Source organism: Mus pahari, chromosome 17, assembly GCF_900095145.1.
Source record: "Mus pahari chromosome 17, PAHARI_EIJ_v1.1, whole genome shotgun sequence".
NCBI classification, from domain to species: Eukaryota; Metazoa; Chordata; class Mammalia; order Rodentia; family Muridae; genus Mus; species Mus pahari.
The window spans coordinates 43,544,845-43,554,024 of record NC_034606.1 but is presented as its reverse complement, the minus strand read 5'-3'; the positions used below and the strand labels follow the sequence as shown (position 1 = coordinate 43,554,024).

The window sequence follows — 9,180 nt, the reverse complement described above, 5'->3', positions numbered from 1 at the left end:
TGCGCCACCACGCCCGCTTGCCTTATGTTGTTTATGAAGATGCTGGGGATCCAGCTCAGGCTTGTGCTGTCAAGGCTAGCTCTTAATCACAAGAGCCCCGCCATGCCCTCCCTATCCGGGAACTTGAAATCCTCCTAGTCCTACTCAGCGTCCAGAGTGGGGGAGTGGGGGTGGGTGGTTTACAAGCATATACCACCATGCAGGACTCCGAAACCTACCTCTTAGTGAGAATAAAAACGTGACTATAGAAGGGCCACCACTGACCCTATAAACAGCTTCTTTGAATGACCATTTAGGGAAGTTGAATTCAAACCTGTCATTCCTTCCTTTACTCTCCTAATGGCTCTTGAATCTACAGCTGGCCTTAGACTTCCAGGGGGTGGGACTTCAGAGGTCTGAGGTCACTACCCTCCCTGCTTGATTGACAGTTATGACAAAAGACCCAGGGAAAGCAGAAAGCGAGTCAAAGAGGCTAGGCTGTGGGTGCCCACGAGGGGACGAGACCAGGAAGAGACTAGGTTTCTTTGTGCTTGGAGGGCCAGGATCCCAGGGAAGAATGGCTCTCTGGAAGTCCATCAGGACACATAGGACGGGCCCAGGCCATCCTAAGCTAGTGTGAGCCGATACACCCCACCCATGGGGGTGGGAGGGGGCAGAGCAGGCACTGAAGGGCAGCTCCCTACCTAGACCCTCCTGGTACCTTTTCTTCCCTACTGTCAAGCTCAAGGCGCGCAGAGTATGCTGGGAAAATGCTAAACAGTGTTTGAATTTTTGCAACACACTGTGATGGCATTTCAGGGCAGGATCGATGCTCAAAAAACAGGGAGGGGAGTCCAAGAGAAAAGCATTCCAGGGGAACAGAATAAACTAGAGAGGGAGTGTATAGCCAGTTTGCAAGAGTCATGCTCTATTTCCAGATATTCTGCCTATTGGCATTTATATAAATTTACAATGCAGTGGTAAAAATTGAAGCCCAAGACAAATAATAATAATAATAATAATAATAATAATAATAATAAGCATAAGGCTTCAAGGTTGGACAGGTAAACCAAGACAGCTCCCACCACTTTGGACTTCAGGTGAGCAATTAGTCCCTTTTCCACTTTGTGCTCTGGCACCTCCTGGCTCTACCTGTTTCTCCTGTTGGGAGTTCAGCTCAATCCCGCAGGGTCGTTAAGGCACTCGGCAAGGCGGGCCTGATAAATGTTAGTTTTATTTTTATTCCAGTGCGTTCTGTTACTTTCTCCTCTTGGGGCACGCTGGGTCTCATCACTACAGAGCCTCTGAATTGCTTGGTTTATTCTCTCGGGCCTCCCAACTTTCTCAGGAGGCATCAGGTCTTTCCAAACCCCTTCCCCTCACTGCTACTCACCCGTCTCTTATCCCACCCCAACCCACAGGCGGCCACAAGCAGCCACGGACGGTCTTCCTAAGGCAAATTAGAGGCGCCCTGGAAACTCTTTTCTCATAGACTGCATCCCCTCCTCCACTCCCGCGTGATACCACGCTATGCACCCCCGAGAAGCACCCTCTCTCGCAGAAAAGCAAGTAGGACGCATTGAGTAGCAGATACCAGGGGTTTGCGCTCCCCACTTCCCAGCTCCGCCATGTCCCCCCCCTCCCCGCGCCCTCAGAGGTCCCCTCCTTCCGCCACCAACCTGCGGCCAGCCAAAGGGAGGAGACTTGGGCACAGCCCACTGCTTGGGCCACTCCGAGACGTTGCACCTTCCATTTTCAGTACTGCGGGGGACGGCAGGCGACATGAAGTCGGTTTGCTCGCTGCCCCAGTGTCACCTCGAGCCCCCTTTGTGTACGAGAAGTATTATACGAGGAGGGGCAAACAAGACTCCCGCGCGAAGACGCAAAAGCTGTTCGGAGTCCCGGCTGTCTACGAGAGAGGTTTCTCTCTTTACCCCCATGGGAGGCTGTACAATGGTGCGGGCCACTTGGGAACCCTCCCGGCTCCTTGTTTGAACCCTCCAGCTTCTCCGGAGCGCAAGGTCGAGTGCCAGCCTAGCTACTGGGGCGATTGAGTGCAGCGAGCAGCCCAGGATGGGGCCGCTAGCTGGGTCCTGGCGAAAGCAGGGCAGAGTGTCTGGAGCCCTTTCACCGGAACTGAGCATTCTAGAAGCCAGAGAACTCAGGCTGCAGGAAACGAAAGCAAAAGGGCTGGCGAGTAGTCAGTGCGCCTCGGAGAGGCGACTGGAAGGCCATCTCTGACTTGTTTTGTTTTTCCCATTCTTGAAGACAGTGTCCTGGGCCAGCCCCTCCCACCAACTGCTGCTATAGTATTGCTCAGAAGCTCTTAGCCACGCCCACCTGCCCTCCTAGGCACCAGAAAGGGAGGGCGCCCGGGCAGTGGGAGGGGTGGAGCAGGCTTTCCCTAGGGAATGTGCCAAACTTTCCCACTGTGAGTCTGGCTCTGAGTGTAGTTACGATTGCACGCTGGGAAAATGTAGTGGGAACAACGGCCCCGCCTCCTGGGCTCCGCCCACCGTACTCAGTCCTCTCTGGCCTGTCTCTTTCCTGGTTCCCAACCGCGCCAGGTGACACGCAGAACTGACACTATGGTACATCAGGTGCTCTACCGGGCGCTGGTCTCCACCAAGTGGCTGGCGGAATCCATTCGGTCCGGCCGCCTGGGGCCCGGCCTTCGGGTGCTGGACGCGTCATGGTACTCACCCGGGACCCGCCAGGCACGCAAAGAGTACCAGGAGCGACACGTGCCTGGCGCGTCCTTCTTTGATATAGAGGAATGCCGGGACACGACTTCGCCTTATGAGATGATGCTGCCCAGTGAGGCCCACTTTGGGGACTATGTGGGCAACCTGGGCATAAGCAACGACACACACGTGGTGGTATACGATGGAGATGACCTGGGCAGCTTCTATGCACCCAGAGTCTGGTGGATGTTTCGAGTGTTTGGCCACCGCACAGTGTCAGTGCTCAATGGTGGCTTCCGGAACTGGCTGAAGGAGGGCCACCCGGTGACATCTGAGCCCTCGCGGCCAGAGCCAGCCGTTTTCAAAGCCACACTGAACCCTTCCCTGTTCAAGACCTATGAGCAGGTCCTGGAGAATCTCCAGTCTAAAAGGTTCCAGCTGGTGGATTCTCGAGCCCAAGGAAGGTACCTGGGCACAGAGCCGGAGCCGGATATAGTAGGTAGGTGTTCCTGTGGCCCTTGGGAGGATGGCACAACAAAAGGATGGGGAATCAAAACATCTGGGACCCTCAGGCCCTCTAGGTAGATTTGTCTTTCCATTTGTAAAATGGGAGGGGACGGCAAACCTTGAAGGCTTTTATAGCGCTGATACGTGGGGGCCCTGTGTGCCATAGCTGGGTGCTAACAAGCTGCCCCTATTAGGTGATTGGGGGCCTGTCCATCCATGGTCCACTTCCAGACACCAGTGCTCCCACATGCAGTAGATGTATGAAAGGATGTTCTCTCTACAAGCAGTCATTTGCATGGCTGCACAGAGGTCTACAAATCTCTTCACACTCTCTCAATCCCAGAAGCCCTTTCAAACACCAACAAGGTCCTTTCCTGAGCTCTTCTGGGACCCTGGCTAGTGTCTGTGAACGGCACCTCAGTCCATAACCTCAGCAAGGGGCTGCAGCCTGTGTGTCACGCTCTTACAGCAGCTTTCAGCCAGGGAAATTGATGGGATGAACTACCTGACTTTGGTTAGTTAAGTGGCAGAATCTGGATTTGAACCTGGTACCATTTTGTTTTAACCCAGGGTTCTAAATCCAGATATAAACCCATTCAGTTCCACCACCATTTCCTAGGGTTCAGGGGAGCCTCCTGTGCCAGGTATTCCTGGAAAGATGGCCCCATGGATCCCCTTTTGTATGTGTGGGAAAGCCTGAGTCTGTACAGTTTAGGAGTCAGGAGCTTTCTGGAGGCGCCTGATCAGAGGCAACCCCAAGTTTTGCCCTCAGGTTTTGCTTTTCCAGAGCATAGGACTGGTGGCCCACCTCATCTCTCTCTCTCTCTCTCTCTCTCTCTCTCTCTCTCTCTCTCTCTCTCTCTCTCTCTCTCTCTCTCTCTCTCTCTCTCTCTCTCTCTCTCTCTCTCTCTCTCTCTGTCTTTGTCTCTGTCTCTCTCTCCTTTTCTCTTTCATCAGTAAGTGCCCCTCGTCCTGCATGACTTAACTCCAGGATAATATTTTGCCTAACTAGTTGCAAAATGTCTACAACCCTGTTTTTACAGTCTTAATACTAAATTGTCATCCCACTGGGCAGAGGGGGCCTAGGCACACAGGCAGGAGCAGATCAAGGCCACACATGGAGTTGGCCGAGCCTGGCGTTGCTCCAGTCTCACTCTTTCCAGGCCTTTGATTTCTCCCGCCTGCTTGGCTCTGGGAAGGTCAGAGGAGAAAGATGCACACTCATTAGGCACTTTCCAGAGACTCTGGACCTGGAATGCCTGCAGCCCAACCTCCTGGTCTTGGCTCAAAACCCCCTTTCTTCTTGGAACTGAAACTGGGGGAAGGGAGAGTGGAGCTGACCATTGTGCTTTCCCGGGCTGGAAAGCAAACCAAGAAATGGGTGATAATGGGGCCCAGACATAGTGTCCTATCATTTTACAGATGAGGAAAACGGAGGCTTGAAGAGGGGACACAGACTGCCTGAGTTCTAGGGTCCCTCTCTTCTTTCTGACTCTTCATACCTTTTCTGATTGCCCTGGAGTGCCAGGGAGACTGGGTTCTCATTCCAGCTCAGCCACTTCTATGTGGAGGGTTCAGCCCAACCGCTTGACCTTGCTTTTCCTGGGTGTTGATAAACAAGCAGAGGTCCCCAGCCCTGTCACACAGCACATGGCTTTTGTTCCAGGGGCTCTTTGGAGGGGACAGCACTGAGCAAAGTCCAGGGCCATCTAGACAGGCAGGGAGAGGCTGGGCTACTTGCTCCATTCTGTAAGAGGATTTGCTGGACACAAATGCACACCACCAAGGTCACGGTCTGCTCTGTGGGATGGGTTCGGGGAGGTTCCTGCGGGTTCAGCAGTCCAGATACAAAGCATGGGGTTTGGGGGGGGGCGAGGAGGCCTTGACTGAGTGTTCCTGGAGGTACTGAGAGTGGCGGAAATGAAAAGCAGGTCTTCAGAGACCTGGTGGCTACTTCCTGCCCTGGGGAGTGGGGGTGGGAAGGGGGGAGGGGCAGTTGCCTGCCCCTCAGGCCTTCATGAGGCTTCCAGAATCCTGAGTAAGCATGCAGAATAAAAAAGAATATTCAGGTGAAGCTGTGTGTCACACAGGCAGGAACACTAGCAAACGAAGACAGAAGTAAGTCAGGCCCCCAGAGTTTGGGCACCCGGAGTAAGTAGGAAGGATCGTAGAGAAGAGAGGAATCTTAGAATTCAGGGATCTCTAGGGCCTTTGCCAGTAGTAGGCTGTCTCCCTTGTCCAAGCCTCAGTTTTCCTCATCTATAAAATGGGAATTCTGCATTTGGACCCGGTGGCACTCATTTCTTAGTCGTTGAGCCTAGATACCTGTGACCCTGTTACTTCACCTAGGGGTGGGTGAGGAGGAGGAGAGAGGAGGCTACTGGTCTATGCTGAGCACTTTGATTTGCAGACCCCCTAGATGCCGTCACTTCTAGAATCTTCAGTAGTCTTGTAGAGAGTCTGGTCCCACTCTACTGAGGTCTGCAGGCCCCAAAGTGAGGCTTGCCTAAAGCTGCCATGGAGGGTAGACTGTGAGCTAGAGCAAACACGAGGGTAGAGGTAGGAGAGGCCACCACTCCATGTTGTTGCTATGTAGGAACGAGGAACCCCTCTGCCTAGGGCCCCGTCCCTTGGGCCACAGCCAGGGTGCCTTCAGGATTAGATTCCCTATCTTTGGGATGAAAGCCAGAAAAGTCCAAACAGGTTTTCCTGGGCTCCGACAACCATGTCCATCCGTGCCCCGAGGGATCTTAACGTGCCTCCTGACTTGAATGAAACCTCCTAAGCCAAGCCTGGAACACACATTCCTAGACTTCTAGGCCCTTGAGGAACACCGGAAGTCATCTCAGTAATACCTGACCCCAGCCTTCTTCTCTAGAGGAGCTCAGAGTGACTCAAAAACATAGGCTTTGGAGTCTGACTTGATTTCCCAGGCCTCTGCTAGGGAGAAGTTATCAGATCTCTCTGAGCCCGGAATCCCCATTAGATCCGGGAGGAAAGTCTCTTCAATTTTGTGAGGAACGAGGGAGATATAGTTCTCTAGAGAATCCACTTTTGGGGTGCTAGCTGCAGAGGGGAGGAGGGTAGTGAGAAGCCTGCTTCTAGCTGCAAGGGCTTCCTCTGGTTGGCGGTGTTCCAGAGTTCTCTGGCCTGGGCCCATGGGATCCCTGGCTCTCCGTCTGCGCAAAGGTTGTGACTTCTGTTCCTGTAAAGTCCCCAGGCAGAGGCCGGGGAGGTGGCTCAGTGAGGAAAGATCCTCTAATCCAACTTAGTAACTGTTCCTCAGGACTCTAGCACTGGGGAGTCAGAGATGGACACATCTCTGGGACTCACTGCAACCAGCCTTACTAAAAGAACAAGTTCCAGGGGCATGGGACATCAGTCTAGGTGGTCCTCTGGCCTCCATGTGCACATCTACACGGGTGTGCTCCTTGACCCTCTCATCCGCAGACAGACAGACAGACAGACGGGCCCTGAGCCTTCCTAGCATAGTGGCCATTGCTATCTCCTCAGGCTGGTGCCAAGGCTTCTGAGCATCTTTAGCTTCATCCTTACTCAGACAAGGCCCCCTTTATAGACTCAAGACAGCACCAAAGTTGGTTATGTCACCGACAAGAAGAAAACAGCACTCAGAGGCTCGGTGCAAATTCTCTCTCCCCACAGTGCCCGCAGGAAACTGCTGTATCCAGGCAGTTAATATCCACAGGCCGGCTGCTCCTCACTGGCAGGGTGACACAGAGCTGGTTTCAGGTCACAGCAGGAAGGCGTGTCTAGATGTCACACTGTCTTCTGCAAGCAGGGACATGTGTTCAGTCAGGGGGACTGCTTATGACAGTGATTCTAGACTCTTCTTTGGGATGTCAGGGTTCCCACACATTGCTGCATGAACCCAGCGAGTAGTCACTGCAAGCCCATTCCTCTACTTCACACCACGCCCACCATGCTGTTTCCGTCTTGGCCCATGTTCCAAGTGTAATGGCTTGGTGGGGACTTGGGGAACCTGAAAAAGATGGAGCCAGTTCTGGTGTGGGCTTCACTCTCAGTGTTGTCTGTGGAGGGGTGTAGGTGCCCAGGGAAGAGAGAAGTGACTGAGCGAGCATGCAGGGACTGACAGAGCATGGGTCCTTTGGGTGCCACCAGGCAGCCATGGCCCCTCTCCTCTGTTTCTGCTTTTGTTGGCTTGATGTTTTCACATGAGGTCTCACTTAATAGCCCAGATTGACCTGTAACTCACAATATCGACCAGGCTGGCCTCAAACTATGGATCCTCCTGCCTCAGCCTCCAGCACACAGGGACTAGAGCTGTGAGTGACCGCCCACACTGACTTTTCCAAGCCTCACTGGGTGTGTCCTGCCTCCCTTCTGCTGTGCTCCTGCTTAAGCTTCAGAGGTGTGTGGAGGGAGCTGAACAACCGCTGTCACTAGAGGGGCCATCTCATGGGGGCAGGCATCATTTGGATTCAATATGGTCTATGTCATTTGCCCTTGCCCAGGGGCATTCACTCCCCATTGGGACAACGAGGTGCAGAGGTGGCTGAAATTTGGTGTAGTAAATGGCCGAGATGGGATTTAAACACGTACCCAATAGGAGATCCCCTTCTGTTTTCACAACTATGTGCCTCACAGAAACATGGCTGGGTGTGGCCCTGGGTCGGCCTGTCCGTTGTGTCGTTAGCTGAGACATTTCATGTCAGTGCACCTCAGCATTTTCAATTGTAAAATAAATTCACAGGAGAGCTTATTAAAGGACTCACAAAGCTAGGCAGCTTCGGTTCTCTTGCAAATGGCTGCCTGGGGGAGTGGGGGCACAAAGTTTCTGTCTGCCATGTCCTTGGCAGCAGCGAATTGAATAGAGTCGATGTTAATTCATCCTGTCTGCTTATCCTGTAATCCTGGGACACAGATGTGTACTACTGAACCCATTCCACTGGTGAGAAAACCCGAGGTATGGAGGGCAGAAGTAATTCCGAGAGGCTAGGGGACACACTAGGAGGGTCTGCAATGCACACAGATGTCCTCTCAAAGAAGTGACTTGGAACATCCTTCCATCAAGACAGATCTTGGGACAGGGACTGCAGGCTTGGGTCTTACAGTTTGAGTGTTGACAATAAGCAGAGCCAGCAAGAAATTGAGTTGCCAAGAGAGCAAAGATATTACTTCTATTGGTGGTGGCCCCCGGGTCCTTTAGTTCCCACCCTCCATGCCTAATCCATATTCTCTATTACTGCCTAGGACTGGACTCGGGCCACATCCGTGGCTCAGTCAACATGCCCTTCATGGACTTCCTGACGAAAGACGGCTTCGAGAAGAGCCCAGAGGAGCTGCGTGCCATATTTCAGGACAAGAAGGTGGACCTCTCCCAGCCCCTCATTGCCACGTGCCGCAAGGGGGTCACTGCCTGCCACATTGCCCTGGCTGCCTACCTTTGCGGCAAACCCGATGTGGCTGTTTACGATGGCTCCTGGTCAGAGTGGTTCCGCAGGGCACCCCCGGAGACCCGCGTGTCCCAGGGGAAGAGTGGGAAGGCTTGAGTGTGTGCAGCCTCCTCCTCTGCCCACCCAATCCAGTCGGTTCCCTTCAGGGAGGCTGGTGTGACCTGCTGTGGGTTCACCTCTTAGGCTATGGAGATTGACAGGGTTTTAGAATTGCTCTTGGTGCCTCCCTCCCTCCCTCCCTCTACACTGGAATAAAGTGCCTTTTCTCAGAAGTGTTGTCTGTCTCCTTGCTCGGGTTCCACACTGCCCCATACCTTTGTCAACCATCAGCCATGAAGGCCACACTTGGTCCTAGCCAAGACACCTGACTGCTCTCTCCTGCATTGTGTGGCAGACTTTTCCTAAGATAATACACACATCCGCTCACCCCAGAAAGGGAATCCACCACAGACCAAAGCATGGTCACCAGACAGAATTGAAACTATGTTTCAGAATTGAAACATTTCCTCCATTTTCTTTTGTGTGTTTTGTTTTGTTTTGAGTGGTGGGATGTCTCAATCCAAGGTCCAACTTGT

At 53.2% G+C, this 9,180-nt stretch overlaps 2 protein-coding genes across 3 annotated transcripts in view; one reads left to right on the top strand and one right to left on the bottom strand.

The window, feature by feature from the left end:
• Positions 1-2,188, bottom strand: part of Mpst (mercaptopyruvate sulfurtransferase) — a 7,994-nt gene extending 5,806 nt beyond the window's left edge. The window contains exon 1 of one of the 2 annotated variants that reach the window (XM_021217009.2): positions 1,659-2,188. The gene's annotated coding sequence lies outside the window, so the exon portion shown is untranslated. Of the gene's footprint in view, positions 1-1,131; positions 1,304-1,658 lie in introns of those variants that run through there. The other variant, XM_021217008.1, reaches the window with a different exon arrangement.
• On the top strand, positions 2,019-8,877 carry Tst (thiosulfate sulfurtransferase). The gene is made up of 2 exons (XM_021217097.2): positions 2,019-3,162; positions 8,403-8,877. Exons 1-2 carry the CDS (start codon positions 2,568-2,570, stop codon positions 8,699-8,701), a joined length of 894 nt encoding a protein of 297 aa, XP_021072756.1. The 5' UTR covers positions 2,019-2,567; the 3' UTR covers positions 8,702-8,877.
• Positions 8,878-9,180: the final 303 nt, after the last annotated feature.

Excerpts from the sequence above, each read along its gene's own strand:
- Tst (XM_021217097.2), top strand. The coding sequence starts at position 2,568 with ATGGTACATCAGGTGCTCTACCGGGCGCTGGTCTCCACCAAGTGGCTG. Across the intron at positions 3,163-8,402 it reads GCCGGAGCCGGATATAGTAG|GACTGGACTCGGGCCACATC; the intron begins GTAGGTGTTCCT and ends ATTACTGCCTAG.